The sequence below is a fragment of the Brassica napus genome, chromosome A3 (genome assembly GCF_020379485.1).
Source record: "Brassica napus cultivar Da-Ae chromosome A3, Da-Ae, whole genome shotgun sequence".
Classification (NCBI taxonomy): domain Eukaryota; kingdom Viridiplantae; phylum Streptophyta; class Magnoliopsida; order Brassicales; family Brassicaceae; genus Brassica; species Brassica napus.
The window spans coordinates 12,927,813-12,954,201 of NC_063436.1; the positions used below are offsets into that span (position 1 = coordinate 12,927,813).

At 31.2% G+C, this 26,389-nt stretch overlaps 4 protein-coding genes across 6 annotated transcripts; 1 reads left to right on the top strand and 3 right to left on the bottom strand.

Annotated features, from left to right (window-relative positions):
* Window positions 1–1,854: 1,854 nt before the first annotated feature.
* LOC106441977 (uncharacterized protein Mb2253c-like) lies at window positions 1,855–3,273 on the top strand. Its single transcript, XM_013883720.3, has 6 exons — window positions 1,855–1,918; window positions 2,173–2,230; window positions 2,316–2,552; window positions 2,631–2,738; window positions 2,862–2,913; window positions 3,021–3,273. Exons 2-6 carry the CDS (start codon window positions 2,195–2,197, stop codon window positions 3,074–3,076), a joined length of 489 nt encoding a protein of 162 aa, XP_013739174.2. The 5' UTR covers window positions 1,855–1,918; window positions 2,173–2,194; the 3' UTR covers window positions 3,077–3,273.
* A 4,776-nt stretch (window positions 3,274–8,049) lies between these two features.
* Window positions 8,050–11,150, bottom strand: LOC106438487 (alkaline/neutral invertase CINV2-like). 2 transcript variants are annotated; one of them, XM_048776008.1, is made up of 6 exons: window positions 10,947–11,150; window positions 10,131–10,525; window positions 9,220–9,651; window positions 8,960–9,150; window positions 8,522–8,889; window positions 8,050–8,440 (listed from the first exon to the last, which is right to left on the bottom strand). In XM_048776008.1, the coding sequence occupies exons 2-6, from the start codon at window positions 10,494–10,496 to the stop codon at window positions 8,145–8,147; spliced, it is 1,653 nt and encodes a 550-aa protein (XP_048631965.1). In that variant the 5' UTR covers window positions 10,497–10,525; window positions 10,947–11,150; the 3' UTR covers window positions 8,050–8,144. The 2 variants fall into 2 exon arrangements, with proteins under 2 accessions (XP_048631965.1, XP_048631966.1); XM_048776009.1 differs by having other exon boundaries at window positions 10,906–11,116.
* A 1,065-nt stretch (window positions 11,151–12,215) lies between these two features.
* LOC111214606 (auxin-induced protein 15A-like) lies at window positions 12,216–15,973 on the bottom strand. Its single transcript, XM_048776010.1, has one exon. It carries the CDS (start codon window positions 15,066–15,068, stop codon window positions 14,772–14,774), a length of 297 nt encoding a protein of 98 aa, XP_048631967.1. The 5' UTR covers window positions 15,069–15,973; the 3' UTR covers window positions 12,216–14,771.
* Window positions 15,974–22,887: 6,914 nt separating this feature from the next.
* Window positions 22,888–25,173, bottom strand: LOC106438488 (receptor homology region, transmembrane domain- and RING domain-containing protein 4). Of its 2 annotated transcripts, XM_048776011.1 has the most exons (5): window positions 24,854–25,019; window positions 24,684–24,746; window positions 24,316–24,555; window positions 23,832–24,236; window positions 22,888–23,754 (listed from the first exon to the last, which is right to left on the bottom strand). In XM_048776011.1, the coding sequence occupies exons 2-5, from the start codon at window positions 24,736–24,738 to the stop codon at window positions 23,222–23,224; spliced, it is 1,233 nt and encodes a 410-aa protein (XP_048631968.1). In that variant the 5' UTR covers window positions 24,739–24,746; window positions 24,854–25,019; the 3' UTR covers window positions 22,888–23,221. The 2 variants fall into 2 exon arrangements, with proteins under 2 accessions (XP_048631968.1, XP_013735111.2); XM_013879657.3 differs by having other exon boundaries at window positions 24,684–25,173.
* Window positions 25,174–26,389: the final 1,216 nt, after the last annotated feature.

The window sequence follows — 26,389 nt, forward strand, 5'->3', positions numbered from 1 at the left end:
TCAGATTTTCAAAACATTGGTTAATACAGTTCAATAATTAAAATATATATTTTTAATAATAAATATCTTTACTACTAAAAACATACATATCATCTTTAAATCTATTTCAAACAAATCTAACACTATAAAAAATAATAAATAATAAAAATATTAAAAATCAATAGTTATAATGTGAAACGAAAAAATTATACTAGATTTAAAAAATTTTAAAATTTCAAATCCGCGCTTCTTAAGCGCGGGTCAAAATCTAGTAATAAGATTATATATAAAGTGATATGCCTATTTACATCTTCTAGATGGGCTAGATTATAAGCAGAATCTTTCGAAAATATTAGTGCTCGACATTTTATCCGTTAAATTTAGTTTGATTCGTTATTCATTTTTATTTGATCCAAAAATTCTGGATATCCGTAAACTTTCGAAGCAAAACAAATACTAAAAATTAATATCTGCTAAAATTGAATCAAATCACAAATATTAAATTTTTTTGGAAGCGGATATTCTCCGGTAATATATAAATACATGTATATCTTGATTATATTTAAAGTTTTTAATATATAAAATTATATAATTATTATTCTAACATATGATTTGATAAATTCTATTCACATTATTACTTATATAAAAGTATTACATAAAAGGAAGATAACATATTTATGACAATTATAATTTTTTTTTAAAGTTTTGTGTTATTATAATTGTTAACTAAGTTCAAAAAATTTACAAAATATGTAGATTCACTACTTCTTTTAATTTGTATCATATATATCATGCAAAAATATTTTACAAAACAAACTTGTATTAAAATTTTATTATTATTTGTATTAATCAAAACAAATGAGATATCCGTAAGTATTCGTAAATATCCACAAATATCTATTTATTTTCCAGATATCTGTTTCTCCGAATATCTGTATTTTTCTGAAGTAAATCAAATAAAAAAATTAAATATCCGTGACATACGAAGCAAATCACAAATACCTTCGAAAATCCGGATATCTGATCTGTGCCCATGCCTAAAAAATATAATCTACAATATTCGTATTCGGAAGAACCTGACGTTGAGTTCTTATCTAAATACTTTTACAAATCTAATCTATTAATTCAGAATTTTACTATTATCTACTATTAACAAGTGTTCTTGATACAAAGAAGCAAAAACTTGTATAGATGATCACTGGTAGACATTTATGTGAAGAAAGCTCTTAAACGATGTTTTTTTTTGGTTGTTGCAGGATGCAAATATCATAAAAGTGATAGAGAGAGTGCTGACAGAGAGCGAAAGGTTCAGGTTGGCAAAAGCAGCTCGGTGTATTGCATTCTCAGTCTGTCTAATTAGACTCTACCCAAAATAGTTTTTCTTTTGCTGTTTATTAATGGGCATAAACCAAATATTACTTCAACAATGAAGGAAAATACATAGTAAACACATTATAAAATGAGTTATTTGATTATTCAGAGAAAAATTAATTAACAAGAAGTAGAAAATTAAAGGGGTTATTTGTGAAATAACCAAGAAAATAAACAAAATTAGTTTTTTGGAGAGAGAGTAGAGAGAGATAAGAAGATAAAAGGGGAGAGAGAATGTGTTTTTGGTTGTTTAGTTAATTTTGTTTTTTTTCTTAGTCACTGGGTGCAATTTTCCAAAATTAAACTGATAAGAATAGGAAAAAAAATTATTTTTACCAAAAAAAAGTAGAAAATTATTCTCCAATCATAATCATACTGCGTGCGTGTTATTGACTGAAACAAAATAAATATAAAGTTGCATTGGGTCCAGAAAAGGCCCAAAGGAGAAGGAGGCGGCCCGTTTAGATTAGGGGTGGATGGTTTGTTTATAAATATAAACCTAAATGAGACGTGCTCATCCTCCACTACTACACTCGTTTACTCTTGAGCAGCACTCGTAATCAGTCAGGTACGTAGAGAAAAATTCCCAGCCGTCGTGAATCCTGATTTGATTTGCCTCCTTGCTCTTTGTTGGTTTTATTCTATTGAAAACTAAGATCGAATCCCGTAGGCTTTTACGTGTTTCGCTTTGCTTATTTAGTATCTACATTTTGACAGTTACCATGCATTAGTAGAACATGATGATGTTAGATCTGCACTTGTTTGCTTATTTTGGCACCCACTGATGATTGTTGGCTCATCTTATTCAATTACTATTTGCAGGAAACCCTTTGCTTTGCTTGCTATGGCTCGTCGTGACTCTACTCCCAACTTTGCTCAAGTATCTCTATAAGCTCCCTCGTATGCTTGTTTTTTTTTTTGCATATTTTTTTAATAATAATAATATTCTGAAATGTAATCCTCAGGACTCATGTACCATCGAGTTTGACGGTGCTTCCAGAGGAAACCCTGGAAGAGCAGGTGCAGGAGCCGTTCTCCGTGCTCCAGATAACACTGTGCTCTTCCGTTCTCGCGAGGGTTTAGGCTCTGCTACAAACAACGTTGCTGAGTATCGAGCTCTCAATCTTGGCCTCGAGACGGCTCTTAACAACGGCTTTAGAAATGTGCGCGTCCAGGGTGATTCACAGCTTGTCTGTAAGCAGGTCCAAGTTCGACTCTTTTCTTCTTATGTGTGTTCCACTACTCGTTTGTGTTGTTAGTATCTCACTATTTGGCAGCAGGTTCAAGGTGAATGGAGAACCCACCACCCGAAAATGACTGAGCTTTGTGGACAAGCACAGCAGCTTATGAGTCAGTTTGACTCGTGTGATATTCAACACGTTCCCAGGGTAAAGCCACTAACCCCCTTTTCTTTAATTAGCCTGCTGATTCTGATCCATTTAGTAGTTAACTTCGTTGTTAATACATTCAAAGTCAAGATGGCAGTTAATTGTTCGCTGTCTTGTTTATAGGAATTCAATTCAGAGGCTGATGCTCAAGCTAGCCGTGCGACCAATCTGGCAGGTGAGTTAATTAGTTTGTTTAAAAGGATATGGATTCCAGTTTCTTTTTCTTATTATAATAACCGAGGTTTTGTGTTTTCTTTTCATGTGAATTTGATGCGTATCTAGAGGGTGAAACGCAAGAAGATTTTGCACGCCGCGGCTATGGAAGAAGGGGATACTAATATCCAAGTGGAGTATATGCTTATTCCTGTTTTCTTGTTTTTGGGAAAATATCTCTCTTTTAGCATGTTATGTGTTAACATGATGATGAACATGCTCTTCTCTCTCTTTTGCTTTGTCCCACGGCATGTTGACTTTCCCAAGAACATGTCTATGTCGTCTACTACTACTTATTCTATTCAATAAGTTTTCCATATAATACTGTTTTCTTAATCTTCTTTAAAATATTAATCCATCCTTATAGTCATAGACTGCACATGTAAGGGTTTTTAGTCATATTAGTATCGATATATTATTATCAAGAGATATAGACTTCAGTGGGAAGTAGAAACTGTTAAAACCAAACTGAGATTTATCAACTGGAAAAATAAAAGCCAAACGCAAGGAAGATTGATTACAGAGGCAAAGCAAGCTAACTTTCTACATTTAGTGCACAAACTATTTACACCTTCTCTGATTGTTTGTAATCTGTGTGTCTTTAGCATTAACAAGTGTTAAAAAACAAAAGGAAAGAAAGAAGGTTCAGTCATCTCGCACGCTTTTATTATTTGTTGGTGCAATTCTTGCAAGAATCTCTTGATCTGTAAGGTTGACAACAACTCGACTGGCTCTATGTTTTAAGTTGCACCCTGGTTTGCTCTGTGGCGGGGGTGGATGCAGAGCCGGTCCTTGGCCAAACCTAACGAAACATTCTCTTTGGTCCCCAAAAATTTTGGAATAAAATTTTTTATATACATTGACTTCCAAATTTGTAAAAAAAAATATTAAGCTTCCAAATAATTGAAATATTTATTAACTGTTAGTTGGTTGGCGATTTTACTGGAAAGAACCGATAAAGGAAACACACAACACAAGGGTGGTCCACGTTTTGAAACAGAAGTTAGGTTTTCACAGGAAAAGTAAAGTCTAAGCTTCTTTGATTTTATTCCATTTGTGTTTATTTTCGAAATACGTTCCATAATCTTCATGCATGTTGGTTGAATTCTGGTTTGGAGGGATCACGAAGGCGTTCTAATTTTATCTTTGACAATGTGGCAGATACTACTACAAGTATATAATCAACGGTGATTGGAGGCATTCAATAATTTCACCAACGGAGAGGGATGATCGAGGAAATACTAACAATATAATAGTGGTTGGAGATGTTGCTAACGTCATGCCTACGATTCAACAGCCAAGAAAGGTAGTATTTACACTATAAAATAGTCGCCTTCTTGATACAAAGAAGCAAAATCTTAATAGATAATCACTGGTAGACATTTATGTGAAGAAAACTCTTAAACGACGTTTTTGTTGTTGGTGCAAGATGCAAATATCATAAAAGTGATAGAGAGAGTGCTGACAGAGAGCGAAAGATCCAAATTGGCAAAATCAGCTCGGTGTATTGCATTCTCAGTTTGTCCAATTAGAATCTGTCCAAAATAAATCTGCGTTATAAAAAAACAACTGTTTGATGTTAATTAATTTCCCAAAATCCTTATACACCTCACAAATGTTATGCAATATTATGTTTTCGATACGCCATTCAAATGAAACCTCCAAATAAAAAATATATTCAGTATTAGCAAGGGAATTGATAGGGTTCCCACGCAAATATTTTACAATCGCAATTCCCGAATTTCGGACACTTAAAACAATTGTATGATGATGATATAAAATTTCCTGAAATCCATATACATTTAAAAATGTTTATAAAATATATTTTTTTTTTGGTTAAAGTAAAATTATACCTCGTTCCACAATAAACAAAGCCCCATTCCACAATGCAAGCCCTTTCTTTGACCCCTCCTTAGACCATATACCCCTAAACACACAAAATATTACACCCAAATTTACCTACTTCGAATTGTTTTTACTTATACTAGATTTTTTAACCGCGCTACGCGCGGATAAGATATTATATGTATTTCACAATTCTAAAAAATAATGTATAATATTGTATTATATTATTTAAAGAATATAAAATAAGACTACATAACATAAATATATTTTTTATTTTTTCTTTGTGAAAATCATTATATTGTTTGATTGTTGTACTTAATTCACATATTTGCATAGATATTTGTGATAGATGAATAACTATATTTTTATTATCAGTAAATAATATATATTTATTATATAATATAAGAAAAATGAAATTATTTACTTTTTAACAAACTTGTCTCATGTTGGGGACTCGGTTATAGACATATCATATTCAAATGAAACATTTTTACACTTATCAATCTTCTTAACAATTAAGAAACAAATCTGAATATCAAAACAATATCTCATACGATCTCTTTGTGGAATAACTGCTCTGAAGAAATTGAATTTATGCATCAAAAAAGACTCGAAATGGATGTGCATATGTGTTATCTAAGTCAGCTTTAAAAAAAACTATTTATAGTTCATATATCATTTATGTCCATCCTATTTTTTTGTCCATCATTTCTTAAACATCTTGAAATAAGTAATGCTAATTAATAATAAACTTTTTGCTCACAAAATAAAAATCAAATTTGGTTAAGTATCGCTTAATTTGTCTAACTGATATATGTATTTCTCAATTCTAAAAAAATAATGTATAATATTGTATTACATTATTTAAAGAATATAAAATATGACTACATAACATAAATATACTTTTTAAATTTTCTTTATGAAAATCATTATGTTGTTTGATTGTTGTACTTGATTCACATATTTGCATAGATATTTGTGATAGAAGAATAACTATATTTTTATTATCAGTAAATAATATATATTGATTATATAATATAAGAAAAATAAAATTATTTAGTTTTTAAACAAACTTGTTTCATGTTGGGGACTCGGTTATAGACATATCATATTCGAAGGAGACATTTTTACAGTTATCAATCTTCTTAACATTGAAAAAACAAATCTACATATCAAAACAATATCTCATATGATCTACTTGTGGAATAACTACTCTGAAGAAATTGAATTTAGGCATCAAAAATGACTGGAAATGGATATGCAGATATGTTATCTAAGTCTGCTTCACAAAGTACTATTCATAGTTCATATATCATTAATGTCCATCCTATTTTTTTGTCCACCATTTCTTAAACATCTTGAAATAACTGATGCTAATTAATAATAAACTTTTGCTGGAAAAAAAATCAAATTTGTCTTATTATCACTTAAATATTTTATTAATATGGTCTAAGAAGCTTTTAAGTGATATCATAGTTTAATTTATTAGTTTTTTTGTTACTTTTTAGAGGTTTTTGTATTTAAGATTTTTTTTCATATTAAACTTCTATTTCTTTCACAGAATTGATATATATATATATATATATATATCATAAAAATTACCATCAAATCAGTTTTACTTATTTATTATTTTGTTTGAACGAAAATACACTTTTTAAATAATTTAATTTAAAATAAAATTATATATTAATTTGCTGTATTTTAACAATTTCATTGATTTAATTAATTTGCTTTGGTGGATAACTTAAAAAGTTTTCATATGAATCTAGGAAAGCAAGCTTATGTTGTTATATTATATTTATTTTGTGTATATAGAATCTATATATAATGTTAGTTTAATAAAGAAAGAACATTATTTTTTTTGTAACTTTAAAAAGATACATTATTACAATTTGAAATGAATCAAAATTGAATAAAATGGTAATTAAATATTTGTAAATCTAATTGTTTAGTTGGATTCTCATGAAAAAAAAATCGATTGGTTAAACAAATGTTTTAAAAAAATTTGTGGTATTTTTTTGTCTATAAATTATAAAATTTATTGAATTAATATATTTAATTATTGCATCCTTAAATAATATTTTATTAAGACATTAGAAAAATATGTTTTGAGTTGTTTTGTCAAATTGTACAAAAATCTATGCTTTTTCATATTTGTAACTTCAAAAAGATACATTATGACAATTTGAAATTAATCAAAATTGAATAAAATGGTAATTAAATATTTTTAAATCTAATTATTTTTTTATCTTGTTTAGTTGGATTCTCATGAAAAAAATCGATAGGTTAAACAAATGTTTCAAAATTTGTTGTGTTATTGTTTTGTCTATAAATTACAAAATTTATTGAATTAATATATTTAATTATTACACCCTTAAATAATATTTTATTAAGACATTAGAGAAGTATATTTTAATTGTTTCCTATGCTTTTTCATATTTGTCACGAAAATTTATATGTTAAACTTACTTTTACAAAATTCTTAACTTTGTCACGAAAACAAAAATCTATGCTTTTTCATATTTGTCAACGTTCTCACACTTTCTAAGAATATATTAGCTTAGTCACTTACTTATTTTGTTTTTACAAAACAAAGTATCGGAGTCTTGAAAGTTGAATTTATATTATTGTAAATGTACATAAGAGTTTGTGATTATATACTTAGTGGTTCTTGTATATGTGTCCAAGAATGTTTCAATAGCTTAGTGGTAACTGTCCTATATATATGTCATACTAACCCGGGTTCGATTCTCACCTTCGCATTGTTTTTTTTATTTTTTACGAAAAATAAATGAGATGACATGGCAATTTCGGGTTTTCTGATTGGTTGATTTTTCTATCCTATGTAGACACCTTCTCCATGGCTTATATCCCCTTTTAGTATAGTATAGATGTAATCTAAAACTAAATAATCCCTAAACCAAAATTGAAACTTTAAACCCTTAACAAACCTCAAACTTTTAATTTTTTTTTTTCAAGGGCCCCCTTGCTGCTACTTTGCAATTTTAAGAACTTAAAACAAAACACTTCCAAATCATTAAGTTAAAGAAGAAAATTTAAAAAAAAAGTCTAAAGGAATTGCAAGAGAATTAGACAAGTCCCAAGCAAATCTCTAGCAAATCGCAATTCCCTTGCAAATTTGCTACGGAAATTAGGTTGGTTTATAAAAACAATTCCCTTGCATTTTACTAGTTTAGTAATCAACTAGTTCTGTTTTTTAGTAATCAACTAGTTTGGATAAAAGAGAGTTATGAAACAAAACAAACGAAAGGTCTTTGCATTCCTTTAATCTCGAATAAAGGACAAGTCTCAAATGACATTATATAATACAAGAAAAAAGGTTAAAAATCAGCAAGTCCACGAAGCAGATCTCTTGAGAACAGGTTTCATCTGTTTGTCTTCTTCAAGAGAGATCATCCCAATATGTGAAGGATCTTCAAGCATCATCTTAGCAACCAAGTAACCTGCGATTGACCAAGTCTGGTATTTCCTTGCTTGTTTCCCAACGTACCTTCCTAGCTTACCGTCGTAGTACTCTGGCCAGCAGTCTCTGTGAAGCCGTGACTCAATCAGGTCGATGGCTCGCCTCGCTATTTGAGGCCGACCGGTCTTGATGCACGCAGCTGTCAGCATCCACAGCAAAACTGCACAAAAGAAAAACAAAGCCTAGTTATAAGCTTATAGATATTCATATGTCGTTTTAATTTAGACCAAATAATACTAACCTGGCCAAGATCCGCCATTGTGGTAGCTCCATCGAGTGTTCTTAGGATCACAGCCGGTAACGATCCGCCACTCATTGCTCTCGATGCAAGGGTAACATATCTTGAGCGGCATCTCACCAACCAGCTCCTCCCAACGTTGCTCGAGGAGGTCCATAATGGCCATCGACTGATCAGGAGTCGCCAGAGAAGAGAGGATGGCGACACAATTGCCTAATGAAAACCACCTGAAGTCCATGCGGGCCGGGCTTACATTCCCGACAAAGTACCCTCCTCGGAGAGGCATGAAGTCGAAAACCCAGTCCGGTATCGAGTCCGGCATCACGTTAAACTTGTTCACCGCCGTGTGTGAGTACTCCTCCGTCTTGTACCTTCACAAAAGTTTAATCATTTTAGAGTCACATCAAACCATAATATTATACGAATGAATATCCATTTTACCTGTAGATATCATTGAGTTGCTGAAAGTCGAGCCAGAAGTAATTACGCATGTGGAAGCTCAATGCATGAAGTCTCTTCACAATCTTCTCTATGAACTCTCTACCTTCCTCGTCATGTTTCAGCATCGACAAGGCACTTCTCAGCGCCATGAAAAACAGAGCTTGTATCTCAATGGGGTATCCATAAACACCCTACAAATCAAGAATTGGTAAGAATCATCAAAGATTTATGATTATAGATTCACACAAGAATGTTCTTACCATTCTCCTATCAACCATGGAACAACCGTCAGCACAAAGCAGCGTGGGGAAAGTATCGAACCCTTCAGACAAGCAGAGTGAGAGTATAAGCCTTATTCCCCTCTGACACTCTGGTGTTTCAGACAGAGTCAAATCTCCAGTGGATTTTGTGTAGGCACGGAGAAGTATGATCCACCAAAACCCTGAATCAACCGGTGCCACTCTTCCTATAGCGCTTTCTCCAAAATCTGCAACGATTGTATCGGTTTTACGGACAGGATCATGAAGCACCTTGAAGCTCGCCGGCATAACTCCTTCCCCAAGCTTGAACCGGTCGACCCGTTTCTCCCAACCTTGAAGCTGAAGTGTCTTGAGCAAGAAGTTTTTCACTATATCTGGCTCTCCGTTCATCAGAAACGCCAGTGCACTCGGCACAAAGTCTCGTACAAACACCTACACACACGAAAATTACAAAAGTTTTGAGATATTCTATGCTCTAGACTCGAGGATCTTAACCAAAATAAAATTAATGTGACCTTCATTTTTATCAAAAACTATGAAAAATTAATAATGCAAAGATTAATTAAGAGGAACTTTAATTTTACCGCAAGTTTGATACCATTTTTCAAATTTCACTTTAAAAGATAACTATTTTCATAAACACCTTAAATTTGTGATAAAAAGATTAAATTAACTACCTAAATACTAAACCCTAAACAATAATCACTAAACCTAAACCCAAATGTAAGAATATTATTGATAAAGTGTATTTTTGAAAAGTGATAGTGGTATTTTAAACAATTTATTTCTTAACAATACATTAATTATTTAAAAGTAAGGATGTCGACTTGAGCTCATTTGGTAGAACTATTTCACAAGTTGACGTCTCATATCTTTGAAAATATAATGGGTTTATATGTGTTGGTTATTACCTGGTCGTAGTTCAAGACCTCCTCAGAGGCATGGTCATAAGCTGCAATGGTACCAACGGGCTGACCACGGAAGAAAACCATCGACCTTCTCAGAGCTTCCCAGGCCTCTGCAACCATTGGATGAGGCTCGAACGAGTTCCTAACATAAGAGAGAGGTGTGTCAACAAACGACCTGCTTCCAGGGGAATGAGCCATGTCTAGATCATGTCTTGAGTAGCCAGTCGATAATTCGCTCATCGACCTCTCATCGAACGATCTCTTCCTTTCGATCTTGAGCCTCGGCTTGTCCAAAGCTCGAGTCAGATCGAAATCATCCATCTCGGATAAAGAACACTGTGATTCCAATGGTTCTTTAGGACATTCCATTTCTTTGGTTTTAACGGACAGGACAAGATCTACGATGTTTCAGAGATAAGAATCAGTTACTTGAAGATAAAACATGAAACAGAGATTTGCTTAGTTTAGTAACATTAATTGACTTTGAATCTAGCTGTCTTTTTTCTTTTGTTCAGAATAATACTTTATCCAAACAATTAAAGGAATATATCAATGATAAAATAAAAAAGAATTATCTAACGGAATAATAATCCAAAATAGTGAATATCAATACATTTAATTCATATTTAATTTAATTAGGAAAATTATGTTAATAAATGAAACAGATCAAGATCCATAAGAATGTTATTAGAGTCAACTACAAAGAACAGATCTCGAGAAGAGAAATCAGATCTACAATTTCAAGACAAGATTGGTAGGTAAAGACGCAGATACATACATGTTTTAACATAGAGTGAGTGAGATATAAGGAAATCAAACCTAAGGACACGAGGGTAGTTTGTAGCGGCGGTAGTTAAAACGATCGCCGGCGATGTCGCCGGAGAATGGGAGAGAAGGGGACAAGTGAGTGGAAAAAGGGGAAAAAAGAGTCATGAAGAGTGAAGCTGTTATTTTATAGAGGGAGAAGACAAAACGGGACTTGTCAAGACAGAGACCGAAACACTAACACGGGTCTGGTAAGAAAAATGTCGACGTTAAGAGACAGGGTTTACCGGTTATGACCGGTTGCTTTATGGTCTACGTGGATTAAACGGCGACGTACAGAGGAGTACTTCTGAATCTCATTGTCTGATTTGGCAAATTGGACTTTTCACTTGGGATACACGATTTATCGGTTTCCCGTCCCCTTTTTCTCAATTTTTTAAAATAATTTTTAATCACATAAAGCAAACCCCAATGTATGGACTGGTAGGTGGACAATATTTATTTAATTTTTCTTAAGCTTGTTATTTGGTTAGGTGGACAATATAATAATTTTAAAAAAGAATTCCATATTCGTTTAATTTTATCTTAACAGAGTGACGGTCTCACTTTTTTTTTTAAACACTAGGATATTATATTGAAATTCAGAGGTAGAATACAAAGCCGACGTAATAAACCCTGAAGACTAAAACCGGCGGATAACAAATCTATCCCCAGAAACGAAAACCCACATGGGAATCAAGAAGCTAAGATTAAACCAAAAATACACTTACTATTGGGCAATTGTCAATAATAACACATTTTGAAGTTTATGTCTCAAAAATAGCACTAGAAGGAGAAACTCACAAAAATGACATTCATTAAAGTGTAAAATATCCCTAATGCCCTTGGTTTAAAATTAAATAAACAAACAAAAATAAATAAATAAAAAAAAAAATAAAAAAAAAAATAAAAAAAAGATATTTTTTATAGTTTCAGATTATATGTTTTTATAATTTTTTTTTAAATTTTTTTTTTAAATTTTTTTTATTGTTTTTTCAAATTTTCTTTTTATAGTTTAAAAATAATTTTTGAAACTGTTTTAAAAATTTTTATTTTTTATTTTAGTATTTATTTTTTATAAAATTTTAAACTCTAATTCCAAAACTCCACCCCCTTAACTCTAAACCTAAGGTTTGGATTAATTAGGTATAAGTGTATATTTACCTCTTTAATAAAACCTATTTTTATGACTTTGAGCCTTGAGTGCTACTTTGGGAACAAAAACTTGGTTTGATGCTATCCTAGTCTTTTTCTCCTTACTATTTGCCATGCCAAAAACTAAAGTAACACAGAACCGAACTGATTGAAACCAACAAAAAGACTTAGATCAATTCTACATGCAAACTTGGACAAGATCCTTAATACACGTAAGTCGAGGAAGCCACGTCACAGCTAGACCACAATTACTGAAACCTCCTAGCCCAACCATTGAAAAGAACCAAGCTTCAAGAACCAGCAAGACAGAACAAGTTGAGTTCCATAACAATAAACCAGTTGCTGCGACGTCGGATAGATGATTTGAGAACGCCATTAAAGAAGCTTTATGCAAGGACCAGATCTCGATCAGATCCGTATGGAGAAGACAAGGAGCGAATACAACCTTAACCGGATTCCGCCACACTCAACATGCAAGAGAGGAAAAAGATCGAACCGGAAAAGACTCAAGGAGAACTCGAAGAAATGCAAAATCAATCGATAAGCCCACAGTTTCAAATCACAACCCAGAACCACCAGCCCAATTAAAAGGCATGCAAATCAGTAACAAAATAAAACCATAACAGATTATCAAAAGCCCTCTTTCCCTCCGGTAAAACGAGAATATAGATCAAGATCTAAACTCGTTGAGAGAAAAAATGGATTAAAACTGAAGATCTAAACCAATTAAACCCCAAAAAGAGATGATCCATGGCAACTAAACCCGACTCCGACTCTAAGAGAGAAACCGGAGTCGGAGAACAAGCTTCAAAAATGGAGGTTTGATGAGAGAAGGGAGAAGATTTCACAATGACTATCATACATCACTCGAGTGACGGTCTCACAAATTGTTATTTTTTTTGGTTTTTTTTCATAAAAATAGTTAAACATAAATATTCTTTCCATTCCCGAAAGGCATCAGGGACTACGGGTTATTCTGGTACACTGGAGAAACGCGAACCCTAGGTTACGAGTGATTAAAGCTAGGCAAATACACGAGCCATCATCTCATATACCCTTATATAGAAAAAAGAAATCCATTATATCCTTAAGTAATCTGAATGCCCTTCACCTTTTAATGAAAACATGGAAACCCGATTTTTACCCTTGTTGACTTTCCAAATTAATATTTTTTTTTAAATGAAATTTTAAAAAATTTGAAAATGCAAATTTTTTAAAAAATTGTATCAAGTTCTAGTCTGGTAGTTGTACCACGTTCTACTAATTCTACTGTAGTAGTTGTATCGAGTTCTACTATTTATACTGAGGTAGTTGTACTGAAAAGATGATTTTTCTAAGCATCGACCTATGAGATTTGGATAACTTGAATCAGCATTTGGTCAAGCGTCATGACTAACGAAAACTAAGTTGCAAATTTTGGTGAAATTTGTTAGAACTTGGTGGACTAATGCATATATCTTACAATAAACAACAAAAGATAAATGTATTGATTTTTTTGGTGTAATAAATGTATTGATTTGCTATATCTAACAAACCAATACATTTAACTATTGCTGCTATAATTATAAGATTATATTCTGAGTCCTAGACCATATATAAAACCATAAATATATTATATCGTGTTTGTTGCATGTTATCTGCAATTATTCTTATAACTTTTCTTAAAGAAGCCTATGCTTTCCTATTTTGCCTAGTTGTTTTAATTTCAGCCACCAACATTTGTAGCTAATCTTTTTGATGTCCGTTTGCAGTTAATTCACACTCCATTAATTGCACCCTATATGATTAGAGTTAACAAATGTTTGTATGTTTGGATGCTTCTTTTTTGACTTGCTTATCATTCTTTATGAGACTTGGGCCGGATTTCTGTAGATGTAAAGTCTTTTGGTACTTTCCATGTGTAACAAATGTTTGTATGTTTGGATGCTTCCTTTTTGACTTGCTTATCATTGTTTATGAGACTACGGGGTGATTTTTGAGACCTGCTTATGATCTATGAAGGATTTAGATGAAAAAGAGTTTGATGTACTTTTCTAAAGTTGGTTGATTTTTATCTACACATTCCAATTTCAAAAAGGATGTTGAGATATAAGCATATCTGAAAACTGATTACTTCTTATTGGGTATTTAGGTACTAGTAGTTATCTGTATATTTTGGTATCACTATTAGGCCATCATTATCGCTAGGACAATTTTAAGTCCTTAAAATAAAAAAAGCAAAGGACGCAAGAGATATCAAAGAACGAAGGACGAAGGACGAACTGGGACGTTGCTTATATAACGACTTTTCCCCTCGGTCCTGGTGTTTTTGTGGGTTCCCTGCCCTTAAGGACCAGCTGGGACGTTGCGATAATGTTGCCCTTAGATCTCCAATTAGGTTTAGATATTTGTATATAAGGCAGAGCCATAACCTTCAGGGTTCTTTAAATTTTCCACCTGCTAAGATTTTCTTTCTGTAAACCGTGGTAATGAAAATATTAAGAATTCATCCATTATTTGATTTTAGTTTTTGAGTTTTATGTTTCGTATACAATACGTACTTAAGTTTTACGTAGTGTTAGGTTGGAAATCAAAAGCGCGTTAAGATAATGTTCAACATATGATAAACAAAGAACTTACACTCGCAGATTAATTAAGATCCAATAGTACAAGACTATTTAAATTATAACACATCAGATATATGTGTTACTTGTCATGAGAAGTCAGGAACATGACGAGACTTCGGAAAGTAGAGACATCACAGGGCAAGACAATCTTATTAGGGTGAGCCTCCGCGTAACCGAACTCCTCGGCAGCCTTTTCTAGAAGATTCTGAAACGAAGGGCTCTTCAGAAACCTTGTGGGGACCACAAATCTTTCCAACTTCGTACCAACGTAAACCACGAAATGCCCTCTCGGTGTTCTTGAGGATGATCTCCTGATCGCTCCAGCATCTTCTTCTTCTTCTCGGTGGAAATGCATGTCAGCGACCTTGTTAGGCATAGTTATATATAGTTTATTTAATGTAGTGACCTATTTGTGTTGGCTGTGAGTCACAAGACATTAACGGATTTTGTGGGATCTTGTGTTTCCACCTCGCTTAGGAACTTGGGTGCTTCAATATATTTGGACATACTTACACACATTATTTATATAGGGTTTGGGATGCGTGCCATCTAGGATACATTCACGCAATTTTCATACATATATAGTATTATATGATATAATTGACGTGTCGCGTTATGAGTAGTTTCTTATTTTATTTCTTTTGCTAAACGTTACGAGTAGTTTGGGTTATTGTTTCTTAAACCTGGGTCAGTGTTTGATAATACTATGTGGCGGATCTACTAACCGTTGTATGTATTTTGAGTTTTGTATAGTTAATTAATTATGTGGATTACTATTTTACATTTAGAGCTGAATCTAACGATCTCCAAGCTAAAGATTTAATTGACATATAAACATAAAGCAGCTTGTTAGTAAAAAAAAAACATAAATCAGCTTGCGGTTCAAACGGATTAGCTATAATACAAATACAAGTTCACATGGGTAAGTTCTGTAATTTGTTGTAGGGATAATGAACTTACGAATAAAACATCTATATATGTCAATATGTGTGTTGAGTGTAAGTTATCGTAGATAGGAGACAGGGCCTAGCGATGATTGTGCATGGGAGAATAATGGACTTAGTGAGAGTCAATGACTTTAATTTTTATATGGGTCATATATGATACGATAAAGTGACTGAGGAAAATCACATGGTTCTGCTCGTAGAAGATGATTCCTGTCTCCATACGTTTACATTCACTTAATTTATACTATCCGACAAGGTTTTACATTTCTTCACATACGCCAAAAACTGTGACTGGCTTAACGAAGTTATTGTTTTTTTTGGAAAATTATCAAAACTGAACAAAAATTTATCATGGTTGTCTTTTTGGTATAATTTTCTTTTTATCTATTCTTTTCTCTTTTACCATTTTCAATTCTAAAAGTTAATGAAATAAATAGTTTTTTGAATCAGAAAATTGTAAAAATAGAAACAATTAATAAAACACTCATACACACTAACTGTTTTTTTTAAAAAATTTTTTTGATAAATTAAATTTTAAAATTACGTTCTATTAAAAGTAGAATTCATCTTCTACGGAAAATCGGTTAGTAGAAAGTGAATTTTAGATTAAACATGTTTGTTTACTTTTTTTTAAACGAACAATCTAGTTTTACTTAAAATTCTAAATAAAGGGAATGTGAATTCTATTAAATGTATCTACTTTTCTGTCAAATGCAGCTTCTACTTTTATTACGTATTTTACAACTTCCAGAATGTGAAATCTAGACATTATTTTGACGGCAACATGAGGTAGAATCTGCTTATGAGATTTGTCTTTGTTCTACGCAGTGTAGAAAGTGCATTCTATAAATAAGAAAACATGATTTTTTAGAAAATTTAGGAAATCTCAGTTAAAAAAATATTATAAATATATTTAAAATATTCTAACTTCCTAATGAAATGAATTATTATTGGATTCCAACTTAAAACCAATTGGTGATTAGTGGATTGACCCTAATCCTTTATATATTACTTAATGTCCCTTAAAATTCCCGATTTGGGATATATATCTCTAATACCTCTCCTCGAGATGATGGCTCTTATCGGCAAGAAATATCGGAACTTTTAGACAATTATACTCGGTCGAACGAGTCAATTACGACCTTTATATTCGGTCGGATAATGTTATATTAATTAGGGGTTCATGAAATTTAGGATCTGAGCTTTGATACCATGTTAGATTCAGGTTTACTATGGGTTTTCAACTTCACTGCTATGATCCGTAAGATACACATCTTTCGACCCAACACATCTCGAATACACCCTAATTGTCAGTTTCCATTGGCTAGATATGTAAACATAAGAGGATTTTGTTCAACTATTTTCACAAACGTACATTCTGAATATAAAATGCTTAAAGTTTAGATTTTAATGACCAATATAAATCTAGTAGAAATAGTTTTTTTTGTGTTCTGTTATTTAATAATAGTAAATTATAAACTTAATTTTATTGAATTACTATTGGTTTAATTTTATTAAAAATAAAAAATAGCATGAAATGATGCATTTATGATATTATGATATTATTATATTTAATATATTTTCTTAATATGTGTCAAAAATAAAAATATTATTTATAGAACAGAAACAGTATTAATCTTGGCTACTATAAGAGATGCAGATCTATACTGTTCATTCTCAGATTCAAATTCATACAAAATTATTGAGTAAATTATCGTATGTATATTTGTATTTTACCAGACGTAACTATATCTGTTAATATTATATATTTTATATTATATTGCTATAAATTACTTCTTTGTTTCACTATGATGTTTGAGTAAAATATCCAATATTTTTTGTATATTTTTTATGATTAAAATTTCTAAAGACATATATAAATTAATTATAAGAAATTGAAAAGTATAAATAAATAATTTAAATAACAATCGTAGTTTTAAGATTTGGTTAGTTCAAAATTTCTTTACCTAATTCTTATAGTTAGATGATACAAATATCATAATCAATTAGTATTTGAAATTGGTAAAAATTAGCTATTTAATATTAGAAATTAGTTGATATTTATATTGTTTGATTATATAGTGTGATAGAATAGGATTGAAACTTCTGTGCAATGGACTAAAAAAACAGATTAGACCAGTTTGATTAAAACAAAAGTCGACCAATTAAAAATGATTTTAGAAATATAAAGTAGTCTATTTCGATTACAAAAGCATTAAAACAAACTTGACGAGTCAGGTGAGTGGATTACCCCTATTTTGACTCTCATTGTGCACAAAAAAAAATTATGTCAAAACTACAAAAGATTGTGAAAATATTAAGAAAATTATATTACTCAATATATAACATATGGTTTTCTTAAAGAATACAAAATAAGATTAAATTTACATCACATTATTTTATAATAATTTTTTTTTCTATATCAAAATTATTTTAGAACATAATTTGCGTTTTAGAACGGGATCCACAACTATTTTTATCATATTATTATCTATTGTTTCTTCATATTCAATATGTTAAGATAGAAATTTCCAAATTATATAATGTTTTAATATTATGAAAATTTTGTAATTTTACTATTTATATCTGAAATCTTTTTATTATTAGTTTACGTTTAGGTATATAATAAATATTTATTTAATTTAGAAATAACAGTTGAATCTGTGATGCATTTAGAAAACGAAATGGTCAAGTCAGATGATAACTAAAAAATATCTTTGATTCCTAAACAAAATCACTAAGTTAACTAGACACATAAGTTTTTGTAATGTGAGTTAAAAAAATTATTTTTAAGGTTTGACACCAGATTGAGGGGACTACTATAAGATCTTATCTCATATTCACAATCTGCCTCTGTGTCAGAAAATGATTTTGGATAATATCATGATTGCTCAAGAAATTTTTTACGATTAACATTTATAGTCTAACGAAATATTGGCCTTAGGCCCCCAAAAATTTTGGAAAAAAAAAATACACAGAAAAAAGCCTCAAAAATATTTTTTTAGGTCCCCAAATTTACCAAAAACAAAATTTAGCTGGAATTTTTTAAAAAACGCCTACAGCCCCCTAAATCTCAGATTGCAGTGGATTATCATGTACCTAGACTTTTGTTTCTTTCAAGTTTTATATATACTCTGACTATATTGTGTATTTTTGTAATTCTTATAATATTCTCGACGCTTTATTAGCTTTAGTTATAAAGAAGTAACTTTCTATAAATATAAAAGACAACTATGTGCTAATTAACATATAAGTAACTTTCAAGTTCTACATATGTGATATGTGTTAGCCAGTCATAATTTTTTTAAATTAAATTTTGATGAAAAATTGCAAGTCTTTTTTTCATATACTAATTTCCCTTTCCAGTATGATATTTTTCTTTCTGAAACTTCTTTCCAGTTTGATATTGACAAACGTATACGCAATTTCACGTTAACAATTAGTGACATCAACTAATTCTAAAGTTTATTTAAAAAATTAAAGCAAAAACTGTAATAAATTAGGTTGATGTTTCATATTATAAAATCAATATAATTAATCACAATATACATAAGTTCAGATTCTGACACATATCAGAAAACTTCTTCAAAATTGATCTCAACAAAAAAAAATTATCATGCAGATCTTAGTCTAGTAGTAATATATGTATATATTATTAGGTGATTTTTTCGTGTTCATGCACAAATATAAATATTTATGAAATAATTAAATTATAAGTATTATTAAATATTCTTTTTTATTTGTTTCTAAGTATTATGTTATTTTGTAATTTATATGTATTATAAATAAATAAAAATTATATTAAGTATCATTACCATCTTAATTGTATATGTGATTTTTAAATATTATATTTCATATTAATTCAGTTATTTATTTTGGTATATTGAGTTACTTTTATTCTTTTAAATTGAGCTACGATTTTTGTTTATTTTATTCATAAGTAAGTAATTGTTTGATAAAAATATAATTATAATAAATTATTATTTTTGAATAAAGATATCAATATTATTTTATTTTTAAATTTATTTTTTAAAATATATCTTAAAATATTATATATATATTTCTATTAAATATATAATACCAATTAGATATAACGCATCCAAATCATATGTCTAATTAAAATAATATAATATTATAAATATAAATTATACATATAATTATAAATGATTTAAAAACAAAAGTAAAATATCAATTATTTATAATATTTATATGTAGAATCTATATAATTTATATTATATATATACCTTTTTATTATTTATGTGTTTTTGTAAAAAATGAAATTTAAGTTAAAAAACCTATTGAAGTTTAAATAAAGAGAAAATATAAATATAATAAACTTAGTATATTCAAATTAAAAAATTATTATTTTTAGAAGAAGATTTCTAAAATAGTTTATATTTTCATTTTTTTTTGCGAAGCAAAGCTATATATATACATATATAGTAAAATTTTATATATTTTCCCTTTTTATTTGTGGTTATTTGAGAAAATTTAGAAAAGATAATTAAAATTCATATATATATATAAAAAAAATTTATGTTTATATTTTATAAATATTTAATTTTATATTTATGTGTTTATCAAAAAGGAAAATTAAACTAAAAGTTAACTAAAATCTTATTATGAAAAAAGGAATAACAATAAAATATATTAAAGTTCATATATTCAAAGTAAAAATATTATTATCTGTTAGAAGAAGACTTAAAAAAAATTTACATTTACAATTATTTGTGAAGCTACGTTGTATATATATATATATATTAAAAGTTTATATATTTTCTTATTATAACTAAAATCTTATTATGAAAAAAAAGAAATACATTATTAATATCAATCGTATATAATATTTTTAGTTCATTAAAAATATGTAATTAACCATCTTGAAATTTAACGTGAGTGCGCCATATAGGAAAATGACTTCTCAAATAATATTATAGAGATAGTATGTTATATAGTATCCTTTTATATCTCTACCCTATACATTATTTTGTGTACATGAACTCATAAATTTTATTATTAAAATACGATTTACCGTACCATAGTCGGTAATATTCACTTTCCACTAAAAAAAGCAGCCGCTTAGATGGGAAACTATTGAAATATAAGAGAGAAACTACACCTACATATTTCATTAAACAAATTTGAGACATATGTATATATAGCATATTATTTAATTACTACATATTTACTATACACCTATATATGGTTAATGTAGGCGTGAAGAGCGTTATGGACGGTATAGACCTGAGATGAAGCGAACCATACTGTTGTGGATCGTTATGGACGGTATAGACCTGAGATGAATCGAACCATACTGTTTAGATTGTATTATTTATAGTCCTCACCTTTCGTCTTTTGTACGGACTACGCAGTCTGTTAGACATACCGTTTAAACTGCAACGTATATAAATTAATTGATCAGATTCTGACACATATATAAGAAAACTTCTTAAAAACTGATTTTGACAAAATACAGAAATATTTTATTGTTTAGATCTGTAAATCTATTTAAATTTATATTTTTATAAAAACGAAAGTATAAAACCAATAGTTTATGGATTAATTAAAGTGTAGATTATTAAACATACGAAGACAACTTATTGATTAAAATATAGGCTAGGTTTAAAACACGTTTGTTTTAGCTTTAAAAAGTTAGAGTAGGTTCTATTTTGGTTGCAAAATCTTTGATTTTTAGCATGTTTAGGCTAGGTTTCGGCTACAAATCACGCACTTCGGTTTAGAAAACCCGAATTCAAATCGGGTTTAACCATTTTTGAGATTTGTTACTAAACCCGAATAAAGCTGAACCAACTTTTAAAATATACGAATGACACTCGAAATCCAAGACTGGCATGATCCCAAACTGAGTTAGATTAGACATCCGGATACTTATGCCTAGTTTTTCCATTTATATAAACTAATAAATTATAAAGATATACTATTTATGCATATCGTAGTCTAGTATAATAAATATATATTCATGTTTTTGTAACATATATACTTATGTTTAAATTATATTTTCTCTTACCCTTAACCATTTTTGTACATGTATGCACTCGTAAGTTTTATGATCAAATACGATTAACCTACTATCTATATACAGTATACAAATATTGTCACAAAATTCATATCCCTAGATAATTAAATAGTTGGTAATATTCACTTTCCTCACAAAAAAAAATAGTGTGCTTTTAGAAAGGAAACTATTGCAAAATAAACGAGAGAAGTTATACCTAAATATTTAACTTAAATCAATTTGACACACATTTATACCCCATTTATAAACATGTATATACGTATGTGGACAGTGGATATATGGATAAAGTAGGCATGAAGAGCGTTATGGACGGACGGTATAGACATGAGATGAAGCGAACAGGACTGTTTTGGATCGTTATGGACAGTATAGACCTGAGATACGGACCATACTGTTCTGGATTATATTACGCCCTTAGCATTCGTTTTGTACGGACTACGCAGTCTTTTTTCATGGTCCTAAGTAATTTATGTTTTTATGACACATCAAAATTTTAATGGCTAGGCTGAATGAAGTACACGTAACTACACAGAAAATAAATGGCAGATAATCACGACAAGTAAAATAGCAAAAATTCAAAAAGTCATTCATTGTGGCAGAGTTTAGAAGAAAAGGGGCAAGTGAACAAGTGAAAGATATTTAGATATAACTAGAGTTATAAATGTTATCTGGGGTATATCTTGTGTCAAAACTCTAAAACTGTTATTAAGAACCAAATTAAACATCTACTTGTGTCGAATACATGTTTACAAAAGTAAGGAAAATAAAAATGGATGAGTCATGACAAATTGACAACGGCTGTATAAGACAAGTCAAAGACCGTGAGCATTCGGTTTTGAAAACCTAGTATGTAAGAACATGATTAATGAAAGGTTCTTAGAATGAGATTCTTAGCAGAATATAAAAAACCGTTCTTAGTTTTTTTAATTAAAAATTAAGAGACAGTTTTTTATATTCCGTTAAAAACCTCACTCTAAATCAAAGTTGAGTTTTTTCTTCTTATGTAAGGTTTGGAAGTTATATTTATTTTTCAGTTTACTAAATGAAAATCAACGTTGTTAAATTGTTTTACACACTTCAGAACCTTTATTGGATCTCACTTGTGTGCTTCTTCATTTTATAATCATTTCTATATACTATCGCTACTCAAAATCATAGTCAGTTTCTCTTAGCCTAGTCGAGTATATACTAAATTTGAGGGAGCAAGTATATACATACAGAAGGAATCAGAGTAATAACTAATAAGCGTCGTATAAGTTATATCCAGACTCAATGGTTACCTTAAAGATTCACCAAAAGACGCTTTACTCTTCAAACTCACTCATCTCACAATCCACAACTGTACAGCTGAAAAATATCACTCACAGTCACACTGAACACTCTTTTCACCTCTATCGTTTGCTAAAAGCAACCATATGGGTCAGACATTAGTTTAAGAACATAGCCAAGGGACATCCTCCTCGAGTGAGTAGTTAATTGTGTCTTCAAGACAATGAGCACCTGACACTGAACCTTTGAGTTAGTCCGTAGTTACCTTTTACCGGTTTAGCAGCCTGGTAAAGAACTAGCAGAGGCAAAGTGAGAGAGAGACCTGCGCGAGTCATTAATATTAAGTGAATGCTCGCGCTGGCTTGACGACGACCCAACAACCCAGCTCGTTGATGCATTCCCCGGGCTAAGTATGTGCGTATATCTTGAGTGGACAGAGCGAGGTGAGTTGTAAGATCTTCGGGAAACAGCATTCCTGAGATCTACTGAGCTCCGGCTAACCGGTATAGGTAGTGAACCCCTATACGACCCGCTTTGGAAGCTTGTATGGGAGCGAGAGTGGGGGAGATACATAGGGCCTGTATGCGGCTGCATTGCTGTGGAAGATGAAGGAATGTCATAAGATGACTGAGAGAAGCTTGTGGAAGGTGACGACGATAACAGAAAAGACGACGTCGGAGTCAGCAAAGGTGTGCGTTCAGATGGTGATGCAGGCATATCAATGTTGATGGTTCTTGCATCCCGTTTACAAACCGGACAAAAGGATCTCCTTTGACCAAGCCACAAGTCAACACATCCAACATGAAACTCTATACAAAAATACAACGAATCAGAAACGTTATTACACAAATTTACTCTAAGAAATGAGACAAAAAAAGTTACTTACTGTGGTTGCAAGGTAAGATCCTAAGCTTGTCACCAATACGGTAGTCTTCAATACATATAGCACAAGAGATGGACGTAGAAGCTTCTTCACAAACACCGTTAAAGCTCATACTAGGCAACTTTCTAATCGTGTCAACCCCCATACGATGAAACTCTCCACCACCAAGAGACCTAACACGCCGCCTTCTAATCCGATGCCTACGGACAAAGAAGCAAGTGGCGAGGACAGCAGACATAGCAAGAAGAGATATAAACGAGATAGCCATGATAGACCAAGCCGAAGTCTCGAAGCTTGGTACGAGCCACAGCTCCATATCGGTCCTACCCGCATACCCTCTAAGTATCTCTCCAGTCGCTTTCGACACAAAGGTTCCGTATATAACCACACCAGATGGGTTACCCGCCACTACATTTAAAAGATCATTAATTTATAATTTAATCTTTGATCATTAAAGAGATTGTGTTTTTATTTAATTTTATTTTACTTGATATTAAGAAACCATAATCCTCATTGTCGTAGACAATAGCTGCTTTGTAACCAGCCTTCTGCGCGTTTCTGATCTTTTCCTCGAAACTACAGCCGCCGCGGATGATCAAGACGTACGAAGGAGAAGTGATTGATCCTTCTTCAACTACAGTCACTCTGTTAACCAAACTTGAACAAGCATCGAGCGGCTCTGCTACGTACATCACCCCACACTGATCTGATTTCTTGATCATGGGAGCTGAAAAGGCAAATAGTAAACTATGATTCTCAATTTCTAGAATTAGCAAACCCTAATTGGTATCAAAAGGATTTGAATTTTCTGGAAAAAAAGATTGAATCGATGGAAGAGTGAGAGAGAGAACATACTGAAATTGGCTTCGATGTCGTCGAAGGAGAGAGATGTGTTCTTCCCGATCAACATCACTTTCGCTGAAGGCAAGTGAGGGATTAGAAGCAGAGATAAGATCAAAATCAAAGCACGAGTCATGTTCTTTTTCAAACGAAATCGAACACAAAGCGTAAAAGGGAGACAGTACCGACGAGCTTAGCAAAGAGAAGCGACGAATAGGAAGAATAATTGAAAAAGTATTTTTAAGGTTTTAATAATGGAAGAAAAGCTTGAGTTTCCATAGAGGCGAGGTCAGAGCATATGACTCTCACAATATCTGAATCGTTCTGAATCCTTTTTTTTATTTTCTTGTTCTTTTAATTATTTGCGTGTAACACAGTAATTTTGAGAATATTTCTAAAAGTATCCAAAATATTCGTTTTGACACAAAAAAGGCCTAAACTTTCTTAGAAGCGTAAGAAACCCCGCGGAGTAGGAAATGAAATTAGACAAGTGACGAAATGGGACTCTCTGGTCTCTAACACTCGTGTTCTGCTTTAAGAACACTGAACCAGTGTGCGTTGAATAAAATCGTATTCGGATGACCGACACCAAATAAAGAAGATAAGAATGCAATGATCGGGAGTGTAAGGGAATCTACATGATGGAATGACAAATAGGATTGAGAAAATTTAGTCAAATGGAGATGGATGGTTGATTGGTTTGTTTAATGGCCCACTTTATAAGATATAACGAGTTTGGAAAATTTTATTCGTAAAACATTGGTGAATACATAACAAGGTGTTGAAATCCGCGAAATTGTTAAAGGTTTAGGCAAAACTGTGATGGTTAAAATCATAATCCCAGAATGAATGACTTAGCGATCTCTTTTTGTATTTATACGCCGAAATTGGTTAGGTATTTCATTTTCTCTTTCTTTGTTTTTTTTTTTTTCGAGCCGTGTTTCTTTTTTTTTTTAACGAAGAAACTAATTTATCTCCAACAGTAAGTCTCTGTAGTTCGTAGTGTGATAAAATCGATTTTGATAAATTTTAACGAATAGAGTTTATGAGACAATGAATTCAGCATTTTATGCCTTAAGCGATATTCAGGTACAAAATGATCAATTTTCAGTAAATTGGACAAACAAGTCTATTAGAGAATCTCTTAATTTTAATGATAACAATGTTTTTTAAACCTAATGATGATGCTTTTCTCAAAAACCATGTCGTTTTCTATGTAAATAGATGGTTTTTTTTTATTTCTTCACATCCGAAACCAAAGATAATTTTCTCTCAAAATATCTCCTCCCTCCCAATATATGCGATCTAAGATCTTCATATGTTCCTCACCAAAACTTGTCTCCAGTCTGTAAATGCCTAACAAAAGGCAAGGAGATCGTTTATGAATCAAAATCACCATCAGATGAATCTGGTTTGTCAAGTCTTGTCGCGTTGATCAGGAGATACTATGATTCTCTTCAAAATGTTTCTACTCTCGACTAAGCTCAGCTGCAATCAACATGACACCGAGACTCATGAAGATGTGGACTCTTAAAAGATATCAGTGAGAATGAATTCGGCGTAAAGATGATTCACAAATTGTAAGTCACCGAAGATGATAGTTCTTCTTCAATATCGCAAGAAGAGTACCATCTACTGGTTAGTAAACGAAAAAGCCTCATTCTTCAAGAAGTGATTCCACACTTAGACATGTGACCATCTATCATTGAATGACATGAGTT

Excerpts from the sequence above, each read along its gene's own strand:
- LOC106441977 (XM_013883720.3), top strand. The coding sequence starts at position 2,195 with ATGGCTCGTCGTGACTCTACTCCCAACTTTGCTCAA. Across the intron at positions 2,231-2,315 it reads CTACTCCCAACTTTGCTCAA|GACTCATGTACCATCGAGTT; the intron begins GTATCTCTATAA and ends TGTAATCCTCAG. Across the intron at positions 2,739-2,861 it reads ATATTCAACACGTTCCCAGG|GAATTCAATTCAGAGGCTGA; the intron begins GTAAAGCCACTA and ends TCTTGTTTATAG.
- LOC106438487 (XM_048776008.1), bottom strand. The coding sequence starts at position 10,496 with ATGGAATGTCCTAAAGAACCATTGGAATCACAGTGTTCTTTATCCGAG. Across the intron at positions 9,151-9,219 it reads CCATGGTTGATAGGAGAATG|GGTGTTTATGGATACCCCAT; the intron begins GTAAGAACATTC and ends CTTGATTTGTAG. Across the intron at positions 8,441-8,521 it reads CAATGGCGGATCTTGGCCAG|TTTTGCTGTGGATGCTGACA; the intron begins GTTAGTATTATT and ends TCTTTTGTGCAG.
- LOC111214606 (XM_048776010.1), bottom strand. The coding sequence starts at position 15,068 with ATGCCTAACAAGGTCGCTGACATGCATTTCCACCGAGAAGAAGAAGAA.
- LOC106438488 (XM_013879657.3), bottom strand. The coding sequence starts at position 24,804 with ATGACTCGTGCTTTGATTTTGATCTTATCTCTGCTTCTAATCCCTCAC. Across the intron at positions 24,556-24,683 it reads CGACATCGAAGCCAATTTCA|CTCCCATGATCAAGAAATCA; the intron begins GTATGTTCTCTC and ends TTGCCTTTTCAG. Across the intron at positions 24,237-24,315 it reads TTATGGTTTCTTAATATCAA|TGGCGGGTAACCCATCTGGT; the intron begins GTAAAATAAAAT and ends TTTTAAATGTAG.